At 43.5% G+C, this 17,766-nt stretch overlaps 1 protein-coding gene across 5 annotated transcripts in view; it reads right to left on the bottom strand.

The window, feature by feature from the left end:
* Nucleotides 1–17,766, bottom strand: part of sypl2a (synaptophysin-like 2a) — an 81,094-nt gene that overhangs the window by 8,761 nt on the left and 54,567 nt on the right. For all 5 annotated transcript variants that reach the window (XM_061832642.1, XM_061832644.1, XM_061832645.1 and 2 more), the window contains 3 exons: nt 13,514–13,632; nt 8,523–8,721; nt 165–335 (listed from right to left, as the gene is read on the bottom strand). In XM_061832642.1, coding sequence (XP_061688626.1) covers nt 165–335; nt 8,523–8,721; nt 13,514–13,632 — 489 coding nt within the window. The remainder of the gene's footprint in view (nt 1–164; nt 336–8,522; nt 8,722–13,513; nt 13,633–17,766) is intronic.

Raw genomic sequence — 17,766 nt, 5'->3', positions numbered from 1 at the left:
AAGAAAGCAGTTTTACCACTAGATGAGACTATCCACAATGAAAAGCTCTTTTTCATTTTGTAGAACAGACATTTTGTAAATTATATTGTTGGTTTCCATAATGCGACATTGTTTTTTCTTAAAACCTATGAATGACAAACTTGTTCAAACCTAACGACACTTACCACTGATGCATTTAGGCGTCCCAAGGCAGGAAAGTCTCCTGGTTGGCAGAATGGACAATCCTTCGCCAAGTGTTCTGGGTTTGTGGCCCATTTGACATCAGTCAGGCCTTTGCCCCAGGCTGAGGCGGACACAAGCCACAGAAAGGCGAAGGCAGCAGTCACCACCAGATCCTGATAAAAACCAAAACACAAGCATTGGTCATATGCTTATCACAATGCCTAGCAATTTATCCAGAAAGATTATGAACAGAATCAGTGACAAAGGACAACCTTGGTGCAGTCCATCACCGGAAACAAGTAGAACTTACTGTTGGCAATGTGGACCAGGTCATATAAGGACTGAACAGACCCAATCAGGGGGTTTGGTACCCCGTACTCCCAAATCACCACCCACACCCTATTATAACTGTGGATGTAGCTGTCCTTACAATTATCCAATCACAATTAAACTCGTGCAAAATGGGAACCTGACTTTTGTTTTTTTTTTTCTTCAGATGAAGACTTAGTAGTTTAAACTACCAGTCAGTTTCAGCACAAAACTTTCAGCAAAAGCTGAACTTTGCACTGATATAAATATGAATGGTCCTTAAACTCTATGGCCAGGACGACACAAAGTCCATGAATTCCAAATTCAATTTGAAATGTGGACTCATCAGACCGCAGCACACTTGTCCATCCATTCATCTTTTACCGCTTTTCCAAGTCAGGCCACGGGGGAAGTAGCTTTAGCAGGGATACCCAGACTTCTTGTTCCCCAGCCACTTAATCTTTTCTGAAGGAATCCCGAGGCGTTCCCAAGCCAGCTAAGACACATAGTGTCTCCAGCGTGTCCTGGGTCGTCCCGGAGGTCTCTTTCCGGTGGGACGCACCCAGAACACCTCACCAAAGAAGCGTCCAGGAGGCATCCATATCAGCTGGCACAGCCAATTAAGATGGCTCCTCTCAATGCACAGGAGCAGTGGGTCGACACTGAGCCCTCTCCTGGATGACCAAGTTTCTCACTCTAACTCAAAGGGAGTCCCGAACACCCTGTGGAGGAAACTCATTTCGGCCGCTTGTATCTGGGATCATGTTCTTTTTGTTATGAAGACTATTTTACTTTTATTGCACTTTCATTATTTTCTTAAATATGACCTGATACATTTAATCAACAGATAAAGTGTTGTCCATTTGCTAATCACACAAGGATGTGTTGTGGAACCGGTGGTTGTCCTTGATCTTTGTACGCAGAAAACCGGCTGGCGGCATTCGCCTCTCCCAGCCATTACCGTGTAGACGAACGACACCAGATAAGGAGCAGAAAGTTATCATCCCAGCCCAGGACCAGACTCCGGGGGGGGCATCCACTTTTACCACGGACCATATAAAAACCTTGTGTTACCGGGCAGCTCTTGTCTTCTTCTTTGGCTATCCTGCCAGAAGACACACGTCTCGTGTGCGGCAGATACGTAGATAAGACCCAGACGTCTGTATTGCACATTCCTTTGTAATAAATCCAATTGCTGTTAACTTTTTTCGAATCATTGGTCATATCTTCCTCGATTCGTGAAGGGTCCAAACTCGCAATCCCAACAATTATGACCCACAACTCGTGACAATAGGTGAGGGTAGGAACGTAGATAGACTGGTAAATTGGTCTCCTTTCGACTTAGCTCCCTTTACCACAACATACCGATACAAAGACCAGATCACTGCAAACGCTGCATCGATCTGCCTGTCGAGCTCCCGGTCTATTCTTGCCTCACTTATGAACAATATACCAAGATACTTTAACTCTTTAACTCTTGGGGCAGGATCTCACCCTCGACCCGGAGAGGGCATGCCACCCTTTTCCAACTGAGGACCATGATCTCAGATTTGGAGGTGCTGATTCTCATCCTAGCTGCTTAACACCCTGCTGCAAAACACTCCAGTGAGCGTTGGAGATCACGGCTTGATGAAGCCAACAGAACCACATCTTCTGAAAAGAACAGAGATGCAATGCTGAGGTCATCAAACCGGACACTTTCTACGCCTCGGCTGCGTATAGAGATTCTGTCCATAAAAGTTGTGAAGAAAATCGGTGGCAAAGGGGAGTTAAACTGTCAGGTTCATCAGGGTGACATTGAGTTAAACCGTTTAAAAATGAGGAGGAGGCACTCACTACCAGTTTGCCTGCATGCAAGGAGAACTTCGGCGTATTCTCTCCACTGATTCACAATGTCCCGAGTTTAGAGCAGCAGTGCCCTATCCTCACTATACACGGTGTTGACGGTGCACCGCTTCCCCCTCCTGAGACACCAGAGGGTGGACCAGAATTTCTTCAAAGCCGTCTTGAAGTCATTCTGCATGGCCTCACCGAACTTTTACCACACACTGATATTTGCCTCAGTGACCACCAAAGCTACATTCCACTTGGTCAGCCTATCAGCTGCCTCTGGAGTCCAACAGGTCAGAAATGCCCAATAGGAAACATTTAACTTGACAGCATCCCTCACTGTTGGTGTCCTCCAACATGTTCAGGGTTGCCACCATGATGGGCACCGACCACCTTATGGCCACAGCTCCAGTTGGCCGCCTCAGTGATGAAGGCGCGGAACATTGTCCACTCGGACTCAATGTCCCCCGCCTTTCCCAGAACATGAGGAGTTTTTTCAGAGGTGAGGGTTAAAATTCATTCTGACAGGGGAATCTCCCAGTCGTTCTCAGCAGACCCTCACAATACGTTTGGGCCTACCACGTCAGATCTTCCCCCACCATCGCTGCTAGCTCACCACCAGGTGCCGATCAGTTGACAGCTGTGCACTGCTCTTTACCTGATTGTCCAAGACATGCGGCCGCAAGTCCGATGACACAACCACCAAGTAGATTACAGAACTGCATCCTAGGGTGTCCTGGTGGCAAGTGCTCATGTGGACACCCTTATGCTTGAGCATGGTACAGTAATCCCTTGTCTTTCACAGTTAATTGGGACCAGAACCACCCGCGAAAAGTGAAAAACCACTCAGTAGCAGGGGATGTACGTTTATTTGGATACCTGCCAGGGGCATGGGCAGGCCACTGCCCTGGGTGCAGCTGCCTCCGGCAGAAGCTCCACACCTGCACCTTATTGACGCTAATTAGGTCAGGCATATAAACCATGTGTTTTTCATTGTCATTGCCAGTTTTTTGTGCTTGACACTGCATTATTGTGTGTGAGTTTGCAGGCTTCTTGTGAGAGTATTTCCCTTGTTACAGTGTTTCTGTGCTACCTAGTCAAGTCTTGTTCAGTTTCAAGTTGTGCCTCGTAGTTACCGGACCTTCTTTCCGGATTTTGCCTTTTTGCTATGTGTTTTTTCTACTTCTGCCTTTTTGGATTGGTCACCTATGTATGACCTAATCTATAATTAAACTACCCTCGAAAATCATGTCCATGCCTCCGAGTCCTGAATTTGGTTGTACCCATGTCGCTTGCTCATGACAAAACGAACTGTCCATACATCGACACAGTGGACTCAGACCTGATAAAGGTGAAACTTCAAGCCCAGCTGGGTGAATTCACTGCCCTTCAAGTGCAGCGGGTCGAAGAATTTCCACCTCCATTTCAAGGATCAATGGGAGTGGAGGAATTAAAAGATGAACGCTGGACCGGATTCAGGAGAGATTAATTAATTGGCCGCCGCCCCTTGTTTTTGTTCCGGCGACAGCCAGCTCATGACCTTCATCTCTCCTATTTCGTCAACACCTGAGCCACATTCACAACATACGCTTGTTCCGGCAGCGCCCAGTGCATGCCATCCACGATGTGCTCATGTCTCGTTGGCGCCAGCCACACAACGGTCACGTGCTCATGTTCCGGCAGTGCCCAGTGTGCTATCCACTACATGTTCATGTCTTAATGCCGCTCGAACTGTAACCTCCACCACATGTTCTTGTTCTGGTGGCGCCCTGCCAGCGCTGTCCAACACATGCGCAAGTCTCATTTGCACCCGACCCACAGCGTCCATGTAGAGCTCAGCTTCTACACTCCTCCCAGGTACCAGAAAGTTCAAAATATGCAAATAGTATATGTATTTTGTATAATTGAGACAAAAATAGGGATTTAGTTAAATCTTTAATTCTAAGAAAATGGATACAGTATTTGTATTAAACACTAACTGTATTATATTACTGTATAGTTACCATTCATCACTTGGTGGCTTCTGCTGGAGGCGCTGGCAATGTTTGTGTGAGTATGTGTGTGGCTACCAGAAAGTTTAATCAACAGTACAGCATTTATACTTTGTATACTTGAAGCAAAAATTAAAACAGTACAAGTTTCAAGTTAAACAATTACAATAAAACAAATCACATTTTTCTTGCAGTACAGAAAGTGCCAAAGTAAATAGGAGAATTCTTCTCCTGAAGAGCGCAGAATGTCCCGGACGCACCATGACGATATCACTTATGCCTCAGTGTTGTGACGTCAACTCCGCCGACAAGAGGAACTTTTGCTCACGAGGAGAACGCGGCTTGTCTCTCTCACTATCGCCAGCCCGTTTAGGCCACATCTTCACGAATCCTCTTTTTTATTTCCTTAGTGGGGTCGAAAACGTAACAAATAGCAAATGTGATAAAGAAAAAAAAAACATAAGCAAATGTGATGAAGAAAGCGTGAGTCGCAAAGCAACCGCCTTGGAAAACAAAGCAAACAAGAGTCCGGGTACGTGCTCCACTGATTAAGTGTAGTGCACAGAACGCTCCCGACCGACCCCGGTGACGTCTCCTCTCGGTCGAGCGCTGCTTTGCATGCAATGGAATGTGCCTCTTTGTTGCATTATATTGTTCAAGCATATTAAACATAGTAAAAGAGCATCGAAAGCAAAACAAGAGAGCAAATATGAGATCTTTAAGGTTCATCATCAGACATTTCGCTTCCTCATTACAAGTTATTGAAGTGGATTAACTGTTTACCACATAATTTTTTACGTAGCGCACCGCCGATTCATTCACGCCATAATGGCGCCACAAAAGTGTAACTCCTGCTGACTTTGCTCATATCCAAAAGATTTACTTTTTCGCCAATTATTATCTTCCTCTTCCTCATCGTCACCGGGCCATTTTCTGCAGTGCTCTTTCCACAAAGCGAACTCCTGTCATGCTCCTGGATTCCAGCCCTGGCTGGGCGTGGCCAGCTAATCAGAAGGTACACACCTGCGCCTCATGAACACTGATTAGACCCAGTACATATAGGACCCGGGGGACGACTAATACTCTGCTAGATCGTTGCTCTTGATGACTCGTTCCCGCACTCCTGCTTTCCTGACTTCTGATCTCCGTGCACCGACCCACGCCTGTCCACTGACCACCCTCGTAAGCCCATCGTACTGGTACTGCGGATTGTTTGGACTGTCTACCTGATCTCAGACCTCGGACCGAATAAAGGTTTCCTCTGTACTGTCTGCTGTCTCTGGAGTAGTGCATTTGGGTCCACCCTTGAGCCCCGCATCGTGACAACCGCGCTCCCATTTCAAGCAATCCTCTCATTTTACAGAATCGCCACACATTTCGCTTCCTTATTAAAACTTATTGAAGCAGTTTTATGGATGTTTACCACATCAATCTTTATGCAGCGCAGTGCTGATTCATTCACACAATAATGGCGCTTCTAAAGCATAACTTCTGCAATTTTTGAACATATCCAAAAATACTTTTTCACCGATCGTCATCTTCTTCTTCATCATCGTCACCAGACTGTTTTTTCTACAATCCGCATTCCACAAAGCGAACGCACCTCCCAATTCAAACAATCCTCTCATTTCACATTTTCCTTTTCCGCTCAACATCAGCACAGAGCTTTGGCAGCATTGTGAACTAGAGAGGTTATCCGCACACAGTTTAACAGTGTAGAAAACTGTGGATAGGAAGGAGGAGGGAGGGAGAGAGAGCTGGGTGGGGCTTCGATGATGTGCAGCCAATCAGCTCCAAAAAGCCATTTTGTTTTTTTTTTTTCTCGCGTCATTGGTCATGTCGCGCCACGGATGTCACCTTGTATCAATGCGCCTCCCTGTAATATAGTACTCTATGCCGATCTGGCTTTTTTTTTGGGGGGGGTGGAAAAAAATGGCTAAAAATACATTTTGAAGGTGGGCATTTTAAGACAATCCTGACATTGAGACAGTAATCGTCTCTCTCTCTCTCTCTCTCTCTCTCTTTCTCTTTCTTTCTCTCTCTCTCTCTCTTCTCTCTCTCTCTCTCTCTCTCTCTCTCTCTCTCTCTCACACTCACTCACTCACTCACTCACTGAACTCTCCAGTTGTGCAACGTCTGTAATGTCCGTGCTTTCATCAATTGTAAATGAAAATGCAATAAATGACTTTAATTTGTGCGGTAACTGGCTGTCAAAATCCATTGAAAGATTGGAAATACCCATCTGCAACCGGTATTTCTTATCAGGCTGATATTTGCAAAAGCCTGGCGCATTTCAGGGCATAAAATCTCCGCTGGCTTCATCATGCATGCATAGTGAAGAAAATAAGTATGTGAACACCCTGCTATATTGAAAGTTCTCCCAGTTAGAAATCATGGAGGGGTCTGAAATTTTCATCGTAGGTGCATGTCCACTGTGAGAAAAAAAAATCCAGAAATCACAATTTGTGTGATATAGCTGCAAATAAGAATTTGAACACCTGAGAAAACCAATGTTAATATTTTGTATAGGAGCCTTTGTTTGCAATTACAGAGGTTAAACGTTTCTGTAGTTGTTCACCAGGTTTGTACACACTGCAGGAGGAATTTTGGCCCACTACTCCACACAGATCTTCTCTAGATCAGACAGGTTTCTGTGGTGTCGCTGAGAAACACGGAGTTTCAGCATGATCCTTTGTATCATCCAAATGGTCATTGGCAAACTTAAGATGGGCCTAGACATCTCCCGGTTTAAGCATGGGAAACCTTCCGTGCCATGCATGATTTCAAACCATGACGTCTTAGTGTATTACCAACAGTCACCTGAGAAACGGTGGTTCCAGCTCTTTTCAGGTCACTGACCAATTCCTGTCGTGTAGTCGTGGGCAGCTCTTTGGTCTTAGCCATGTTACAAGTTTGAGTCTTACTGATTCTATGGGTTGGACAGGTGTCTTTATGCAGCTAACGAGCTCACACAGGTGCATCTGATTCAGGACAATACATGGAGTGGAGGTGGACTTTTCAACGTGGAGTAACAGGTCTTTGAGGGTCAGAATTGTAGCTGATAGGTGTTCAAACACTTTTTTTCAGTTGTATCACACAAATAAATCGTGAAAAAATCATACATTGTGATTTCTGGATTTTTCTTTTTAGATCATCTCTCTCACAATGGACATGCACCTTCAATGAAAATTTCAGACCCCTCCAGGATTTCTAAGTGAGAGAACTTGCAATAGAGCAGGGTGTTCAAATACTTATTTTCTTCACTGTATTTACAAATTCATCCTCATTAAATGATTTTGAAGCCACTGCAATTTTTTGGGGGGAAATGAGGTAGCTAGTCTTAACACCAGCGTCACTGATGTCTCTGCTCTGGGTAAACACAAGACTGCTGTTTCTTCAGACACCCAAACACGTTATTCACTTTCGGAGTTCTCCACTGACCTTGAAAATTGTCATATTTGTCAGCATGAAGATTCAAATAGTGGCAACGAAGGTTATATTCTTTCAGCACTGCAACATACTGTGAACATAAACATACAGCTTTCCCATTCACTTTCCTGAATAAATGAGAGGATAAACACTTTTCTTGGAACAGTCTGCATCCGCATTTCTCTTTTTTTGACATGCACATATTGGGGCAATGAGGTTGTCAAAACACAGGTTAAATGTAGAAGCTGTAATAAAAAGAGCAGCCAGGACACAAAGTAGCTGATCCGGACTGTGGGCTTGGCCTACTTGCTCTGCCCTGGTATAAAATGTTTGCTTGCTTAATACAATTATTAAGACATCCAGTGGATGCAATCAGAACAGCAGTTCATTTTATTGAATACTTGCAGCTCATTTTTATGTCCATGTCATCGTTTTATACTTTACAAACCCTTCTCGCGGGCCAAATTAAATTGGTTTGTGCGCTGGATCCAGCCTTGCGGGGCGTACGATTGACACCCCTGGGCAAGATATTCGCTCATTAATTCAGCTTATGTGAGCTAATAATTAAAATTTAAGCATTACAAATAAACAAGAAACTGAAGAAAGAAGGGTGGTCTAAAAATTGTTTGATGTTTATGGTTATCTGCCACACACAGAAATTACTTGCCACTAAGTCATTGGCTTCTGATTGGATAAAACTCCCCTACAGCATTCCCACTGATATGAGAAAGAATGATCTCTGAATATTTTTGTAAAGACTATTCTCTGAACCATGTTTTTGAATATGGGAAAAGTACTCACTATAAAGGGACCACGGGTAGTCTGGCGATAGACATGCTGGTAGCCCAAGTAGAGAATCAGTGTAGCAGTGCAGTAGAGAAAACCAAATACACCCACACACACAAAGAACTCTGCAGAGGAGGAAAAATCTCCCTGGAGGAACGTGCGATTGGAGTGACTGCCGTCACATGAAGGCATCGCATAAGGATATGCTGACAACCTAAAGGAAGTTAAAAAAAAAAACACACTTTACAGTCAGACCAGTGACTCTTGTACATTCACAATACAGTGTACTCATGAAATTGCATGACATCATCACCTGCCTTTTTTCTGAGTCCACGAAAGCAACAACAGCATGCAAAAATAAATAATATTTTAATTTGCAGGCAAAGAAAATCACTTGATTGTTTGCAGGGTTGATTAGCAACAAACTGTGATCCGTTTCTTTAACTAATGCCAATATTATTGTGAAGAAATAGAATAAAGTACAAAGTTTCCAACAACTTGCTTATAAGAGACTTTGAACTGCATGACTTAGGTCAAATGTTTGGGCAACCTTCCACAAGCTTCAGACGGACCCTGGTGGAATCTTGGCCCATTCCTGACAGAACTGATGCAACTGAGTCAGGTTTGTCAGTTACCTTGCTCACACACGCCTTTTCAGATCTGCCCACTAATTTTTGATGGGATTCGGATAAGGACTCTGTGATGGCCACTCCAAGACATTTAGTTTGTTATCCTCAAGCCACATTTCAACCATTTTACCAGTTTGCATAGGGTCATTGTCCATTTGGAACACCCATTTGGTTGAGCTTCATGACTGATGTCTTGAAATGTTGACTTAATATTGCCATGAAATGTTCTGTCCATTTTCTGAATTTTTTTCTGCATCAAAACAGCCCCACAACATGATGTTGCGACTTCAATGCTCCACAGTTGGCACGGTGTTCTCAGGTCGAAAAGCTTCCGCCTTTTTCCTCCAGATGTAACGTTGATCATTATGGCTAAACAGCTCCACTGTAGTTTCATCCGACCACAGGAAACGTCTCCAGAAGTTAAAATCTTTATCTTAGTGTGGTATTGCAAACTGTAATCTGTTTTTTTAAATTTTTCTTTAGGAGTAATGGCTTCATTCTCATTACCAGCTTCATCCAGCATCTTCACAAGGTCTTTAGCTTTTGTTCTGGGGTTGATATGGACATTTCGGACCAAAACACATTCAACACAACTCTCCTTCCTGAGCAATGTGATGGCTGGACTCTTCCCTTGATGGTTATACTTGAGCCACTTTTGTGGAGCACCACAATCCTTGATTTCCTGGCAGATTTCTTTTGATTTTCCCATGATTTCAAACAAGACAGTTTGTTTGAAGTGTGGCCGTAAATACACCCCCAGGTGTGCTGTCAATTATCTCACACGTAATTAGTGAACATGTCTGGAGCTTCCAAAGCCCTGACTCCATCTGGGCTTCCCTTTGTTCTTTAAAGACTTAATATTTTTTGTGTATGTAAACTTTTGACCTTGAATAAAATTCTCCAAGAAATTCTCATTATCGTGCCATTTAACAGAATCAAATAATGTTGGTGATCCGAATTGAGCTGAAAGAGGAGAGGCTTTGGACAGAGGATTTGACATCAGACAGTGAGACAAAAAGTGAAATGTGTATGATGTGTACGGTTTTTGAATATATATATATATATATATATATATATATATATATATATATACACACACACGCACCCACCCACACACACACACACACACACGGTGAAGAAAATAAGTATTTGAACACCCTGCTATATTGCAAGTTCTCCCAATTAGAAATCATGCAGGGGTCTGAGATTTACATTGTCGGTGCATGTCCACGGTGAGAGAGATAATCTAAAAAGAGAAATCCAGAAATCACAATGCATGATTTTTTAACGATTTATTTGCATGACACAGCTGCAAATAAGTATTTGAACACCTGTCTATCAGCTAGAATTCTGACCCTCAAAGACCTGTTAGTCCGCCTTGAAAAGTCCACCTCCACTCCATGTATTATCCTGAATCAGATGCACCTGTGTGAGGTCGTAAGATGCATAAAGACACCTGTCCACCCCATAAGACTCAAACTTGTAACTTGGCCAAGACCAAAGAGCAGTCCAAAGACACCAGAGACAAAATCGTACAACTCCACACAGCTCAGTGCCACAGTCTCTAATCCATACTCATGGCCAGCATCACCACTGTTTTATAAACGTTGGCCTTCATCCTCACTCACCATTGCTCTGGATTGTTGAACCTCAGTATTTGAAGTCGTCCACCCTTGCTATTTCTTCTCCCTTGAGTCTCACTCTTCCTCCTCCACCCCTCTCATTCACGCACATATATTCTACATAAGCTTCACTGCTCCTCCTCGGCCCCTCACATTCATACACATATATTCTGTTTTACTTTGGCTAATCTTCATTCCTCTCCTTTCCAGTGCATGTCCCCATCTTTCTAATTGTTCCTCCACCTGCTCCCTGCTTTCACTGCATATCACAATATCATCTGCGAAAATCATGGTCCAAGGGGATTCCATTCTAACCTCATCTGTCAGCCTATCCATGACCACAGCAAACAGGAAGTGGCTCAGAGCTGTTCCTTGATGCAGTCCCACCTCTACCTTAAATTCTTCTATGACACCTACAGCACACCTAACCACTGTTCTGCAGCCCTCATACATGTCCTGTACTATTCTAACATATTTCTCCACCACACCAGACTTACACATGCAGTACCACAGTTCCTCCCTAGGTACTCTGTCATGGGCTTTTTCTAGATCCACAAAGACACAATGTAGCTCCTTGTGACCATCTCTGTACTTTTCTACTTGCATCTTCAAAACAAATAATACATCTGTGGTACTCTTTCTAGGCATGACAAGACATTTTCTTCATTCATCAACTTCTCAAAGTAGTCTTTCCATCGATTTAGGACACTACTGGCACCAGTCAACCCATTCCCATCTTTATCCTTAATCACCCTTACCTGCTGCACATCCTTCCCATCTCTATCCCTCTGGCCAACCTGTAGAGAACTTGTTCTCCTTCTTTTGTGTCTAACCTGGTGTACATGTCGTATGCCTCTTGTTTAGCCTTCGTCAGCTCTACCTTTTCCCTACGTCGGATCTCAATGTATTCCTTTCACCTCTCAGTCCTCTCAGTGTCCCACTTCTTCTTTGCTAATCACTTTCCTTGGATGAGTTCCTGTATTTTGGGGTTCCACTAACAAGTCTCCTTCTCCCCTTTCCTACCGGAAGACACATCAAGTACTCTCCTGCCTGTCTCTCTGATCACCTTGGCTGTAGTAGTCCAATGTTCTGGGAGCTGCTCCTGTTCATCGAGAGCCTGTCTCACCACTTTCTGAAAGGCTGCACAACATTCTTCCTTTCTCAGCTTCCACCACAAGGTTCACTGCCTTTGTCTTCTTAATCTTCCTACCTACCACCAGAGTTGTCCTACACACCACCATCCTATGCTGTCGAGCTATACTCTCCCCTACCACTACCTTAAAGTCAGTAACCTCCTTCAGATTACATCGTCTGCACAAAATATACTCCACCTGCATGCTTCTACCTCTGCTCTTGTAGGTCCCTCTATGTTCCTGCCTCTTCTGGAAAAAAAGTGTTCACGACTGCCATTCTTCGTCACCCCTCTTTCCTTCACCAACATGTCCATTACAATCTGCCCCAATCACAACTCTCTCTCTATCTGGGATGCTCAGAACTACTTCATCTAGTTCCTTCCAAAATTTCTCTTTCAACACTAGGTCATATCCTACCTGTGGGGTATAACCACTTATCACATATATAACACCCTCAATTTCAAATTTCACCCTCATCACTTGATCTGAAACTCTTTTCACCTCCAAGACATTCTTAGCCAGCTCTTCCTTTAAAATAATGCCTCCTCCATTTCTCTTCCCATCTACTCCATGGTAAAATAATTTCAACCCTCCTCCTAAACTTCTAGGCTTATTACCTTTCCACCCGCTCTCTTGGATGCACAATACAGCAACCTTTCTGCTAATCATCATGTCAACCAACTCCTGAGCTTTTCCTGTCATAGTCCCAACATTCAAAGTCCCTAAACTCAGTTGTAGGCTCTGTGCATTCCGCTTCTTCTTCTGCCGATGAAACCGTTTTCCTCCTCTTCTTCTTTGTCTTCGACCCACAGTACCTGAAGTTCCACCGACGCCCTAAAGGTTAACGGTGCCGGGGGCAGAGGCTAGTGTTGTTAACCCGGGCTACGACCGATCCGGTATGGTATTCTTTAGATTAACGCTTACATTTGTTTGGCACAGTTTTATGCCGGATGCCTTTCCTGATGCAACCCTCTGCATTTATCCGGGCTTGGGACACGTCTAAAGTTTGCACTGGCTTGTGGCGGCGCGGTGGATCAGATTTAAAGTGTTGGCCTCACATTTATGAGGTCCAGGGTTTGATCCCGCCCCCGCCTGTGTTGAGTTTGCATTTTCTCCGTGCCTGTGTGGGTTTTCTCCTGGCACTCCGCTTTCCTCCCACATACCAGAAACATTCAACATTAATTGGACACTCTAAATTTTCCCCAGGTGTGATTTTGAGTGCGGCTGTTTGTCTCGAAGTGCCCTGTGATTGACTGGCAACCAGTTCAGGGTGTACCCCGCCTCCTGCCCGTTGACAGCTGGGATAGGCTCCAGCACTCCCTGCAACCCTTGTGAGGATAAGCGGCTGAGAAAATGGATGAATGGATGGATGGACATATTATACTGGAGTTCATAAACTCCCAGCACATCACTTTGATTGACAATTGCGTGCATGTGCATTTTTATAAAATACTGCATGGGTAGTGTGAGCTTTATAAATTCAGCTAATTGATGATAAACCATGTTTTTAATTATTAAAATAATGCTAATTATGAATTTAACCAAACAATACTTTTGTTTTGATGTAATCCAAACTCAGTTCTTAAACACAAACAAGTAATACTTGTGAGATTAGTTTCTACCTGAATGGGTATCCAAACACAGGTGATACGATTATCTCTGCAGAGTCAGGACATTTGACTTGGATGTGAGTTGTGCCAGAGTAACCTCCAGTTATGGCAAAGGCAAAAATGGCAAAAACCTGAGGAGAATATATAGTGAGAAGAAATTTAAATTGTTAAATTGCATCTGAGAAAATTCTCATCAGAAAATTACTAATCTTGCAAGTGTAATTTTCCAAGATAATTCCCAAACCGGTTAGGGTCCACTGTTACAAGGGCCATTGCTTAAATGTTCAAAATAAATAAATAAATAATAATGTATTGTAATTACTTTTACGCCAGATGTAAGAAGACATACACCGTCCAAAGCGTTCCAATTTTGTCTCATCAGTGCATAGAATATTCTCACAAAAGTCTTGGGTTCCATTTAGATGATTCAGATTTTTTTTTTTTTTGCAAAAGTATTAGGAGTGTTGTTAATTTTGGACAGGAGTGATTTTCACCCGAGAACTCTGCCATGGACATACCGTGCCCGATTTCTTCCTTATTATTGAATCATGAACGATCATCTTAACCTGAGGGAAAAAGGTGCTGGCATATACTTGGATGTTGTCCAGGATTCCTTTGTGACCACCTGAAAGAGTTGCCACTGTGCTCTTGCATTTTTTTTTGTTTTTTTGTTTGTTTTTTCTTTGGAAATGGCAGCGCACCAGAAATGGAGTGGGCCCAAAATTCATCCTGGAAATTTAGATGGAGAGGCCCCTGGTGCGCACAACGTAAGACAGACTTTTTTTTTTCAATTCTTCCTGCCATGCAGCAAAGACCCGAATACAAACCAATAAGCAGTGACTGTAGTTTTTGGTGTCATAATTTTTGCTGTATTCGCTATGCATAAGACAATTGCTTTTCTAGTATAGGAGCCTTATACATGCCATCTTTAAAGAAAGACTCTCCCCAAATTTCATATGTACAATAAACCCTCCAATGTGAAGTTATATTATTATTACGTATATTTTGGACATTAATTGAAAAAAAAAATTGAAAACAAAGAACATTTTTTTAAATCCAAGCAAAATCTGGATGTGTGCCAGCTTTAACAGCCAAACGTGGAAGAAACATCCTTGACTCCGCCCTTGACGTCGCCGGTGCTTAGCATTACAGACCATTCGTTCTCGCTAAGCCAAGATGCCGACGTGTTGTGCAACAAAACTGAGAAAACGCACCCAAATTTCTCATTCTTTAACCTCCCATGGGGTTAACCTGACAGGATAAAGCTGTGACTGTCACAGTTGAGGTTCGTTCACCACCAGGGGAAATTTGCACGCATCTAATCATTACTGGTTATTAGCTGCTTAGTTCTTGCCTTTTGTGCTGGTACTGTATAAGCAATAACATATTTATGAGGCTGCACGGTGGCGTAGGTGTTCAATCCCGGACTTCCGTGTGTGGAGTTTGCATGTTCTCCCTGTGTCTGCGCGTGTGTAAACTTGCCTCCTGCCCGTTGACAGCTGGGATAGGCTCCAGCATTCCCGCTGCTATTGTGCAGCTAAGAAAATGGATGGATGGATGTATATGTGTAAGTACACAACACTTAATATAACAGTTAATATTTACGGCAATGCACGCATGCAAAACCCCCCTGCCACCTCCTCCTGCCATCCCCACCGCCAGTCGAACGCGAGAAGCTGAGTGCTTGAAAAGTACAATTTGAGGGAAAAAAAAGTCTGGCCAAGCCTGCTGTATATTCTCTACATCAAAGGCGACTCCTCAGAAAAGCATCAAATCTCCGCAGTCCATATAATGGGACTGTTATTATTCGTCATCAACACCAAGCTCCTCCCAACACGTCGACTTCCGCCTGTGTGCATTCTGACTCAAACGCTTGAAAATTGTTATTTTTGTTTTGTTTTCTCAATGGTGGGAGTAGTAATAGCACGGAGCACCGACTCGCTGTTATACTCGCTTTGTTGGCTCTGAGCACAGAACACTTCCCGATTACTATTTACGGCGATCCGTTCGTGGAACACCCCCTCCCCCCAGCTGCCGGTCGTTTGCGAGAGGCTGACTCCTTGAAAAGTACAATTTGGGGGAAAAAAAGTCTGGCCACGTTTGCTGTATAATCTCTACATCGAAACCAACTCCTCAAGCGCACAGGCTTGAACATTGTACATCATGCTATTTTTGTTTTGTTTGTTTGTAATTATTTAACAAAAATCGGTCACAAAATGCCAGGTAGTGGACGTTCTCTGTTTGGTGAAACGCATCCACGAGCAATGGGCGGTCAGAACAGGAAGCACTGCAGGCGTGGCAAACGCTGATTGGCTGTCAGTTTTCCAGCTGGGCTCATTGGAATGTCTGTCTTCCTTCTTCCCTAATAAGACCACCACCTCATCCTCCTCATTTGCAGACCAGCACCACATCCTCATTGACATTATGGGGTCACCCAATAATTTTTCTGGTAGTTCAACCTTGATGCTGCTGCAAATGATAATCATAAAGGATTGAGGTCAATTATTCATGTAAGAATAATTATTACATAATATTTCATCATCTCTGTGCATATGTAGCAATAATATATATCTCGGGACAGGCCACAGGAAACGCTTGTCCTGATCCCTATGATTGTCAGAACAGAATCCCTCTACCAACTAAAATATATGTTCAATGATGGCATAACATTTTGTAATACTGTTGATAACACGGCGGCATGGTAGATCAGTTGTAAAGCGTTGGCCTCACAGTTCTGAGGACCACGGTTCAATCCCAGCTCTACCTGTGTGGAATCTGCATGTTCTCCCCGTCCCTGCGGGGGTTTTCCCCGGGCACTCCGACTTCCTCCCACATCCCAAAAACCTGCGACATTAATTGAACTCCCAAATTGCCCCTAGGTGTGATTGTGAGTGCGACTGTTGTCTGTCTCCATGTGCGTATTTTCTAGAAATGTTTCCTATGATTATGACTTCACAACTGCATTAATGATAGAATAAGACATATTTTTATATTTGCATACAAATTCTTGTTATATCGTTGCTGTACATCTTCACAAACTGAAGACCTCCTACATATACTGTAGAAAGCAACCTCTGGAGCCAAAACAGGTCAGTGTGCCCTTGCCCATTCGCTGTTCACTGTTCGTGCCCCCACATATTTACAGATTTTGGTCTACAAGTTTTTTTTCGTTTGTTTTTTACCATTTTTCAAGATCTTAAAGGTCTTAAATTCTCTTCTAAATAGACGAGACGCCACATTAGACATGGCACCTTACCATGTGTTCCAACATTTGAAAACGTATGACTTTTCCAACAAAGTACATTTAAGTCCATTCCTTTAAGTACCATGATCATTTATGTAAGCACAGTGTAACCACTGTGTATTAATACTGCATCCATTATTCGCGGGGGTGTAAGGAACATAACCCCCGGGAATAACAGGTGAACACTGTAAATGTCTTGTTGTCTTTGGTCTTCTAGCTTTACAAGGAAATAGCTAACAGGGTATTTTTGGAGCATCTCAAACTACAAGCATTAGGGAGTGATAATGATCCAGTCATTCATTGCAATGCTATGTGCTATGACGTGGTTCTTTGGAAAGTAATTGGGCCAAGTGGATATCGCAACAAAATGGGCGGCAAGGTGGTAACTGGTTAGAGAGTCTGCCCCACAGTGCTGAGGAACAGTGTTAAAATCCCAGCCCCAGGTGTTTGAATGTGAGTGCAAATGTTTGTTTGCATATATGTCCCCTGCAGCTGATTCAGACTGTACCCTGCATCCTGCCCGGAGATAGCTGGGATAGGCTCCAGCAATCCTGTGACCCCTGTGAGGATAAGCGGCTCAGAAAATGGATAGATGGATGGATACAGCAATAAAATGTACTTTGAATGACTCAAGTAACTGATAAGAATACCAATTCTTCAGATCTGAAAAGGAGAAAAAGTCAACGCACAAAGACTCTCATGCAGAAATCAAGAGCAGTTGCATTGAACTACAATAGAGCCTCAAAAGTCCAACACAATCCAGTTCAAGACAATGGTCGGGCTCACATATTTGAATCAATGTGGCCAAACCGCCACAATCATTAAACCTTGTACAGGCCATGCTCTGAGTAACATTTTAACTTTAATAGTCAAAGAGGTGCGGCACGGTAAATGAATGGTTAGCGTCTTGCCTCACAGTTCTGAGAACCGTGGTTTAAACACCGGCCCGACCTGTGTGCTGTTTGTATGTTCTGCCTGGATGGATGTTCTCTGGGCACTCCGGTTTCCTCCCACATCCCAA

The sequence above is a fragment of the Syngnathoides biaculeatus genome, chromosome 10 (genome assembly GCF_019802595.1).
Source record: "Syngnathoides biaculeatus isolate LvHL_M chromosome 10, ASM1980259v1, whole genome shotgun sequence".
NCBI lineage: Eukaryota > Metazoa > Chordata > Actinopteri > Syngnathiformes > Syngnathidae > Syngnathoides > Syngnathoides biaculeatus.
This window is presented reverse-complemented; position numbering and strand designations above follow the sequence as displayed.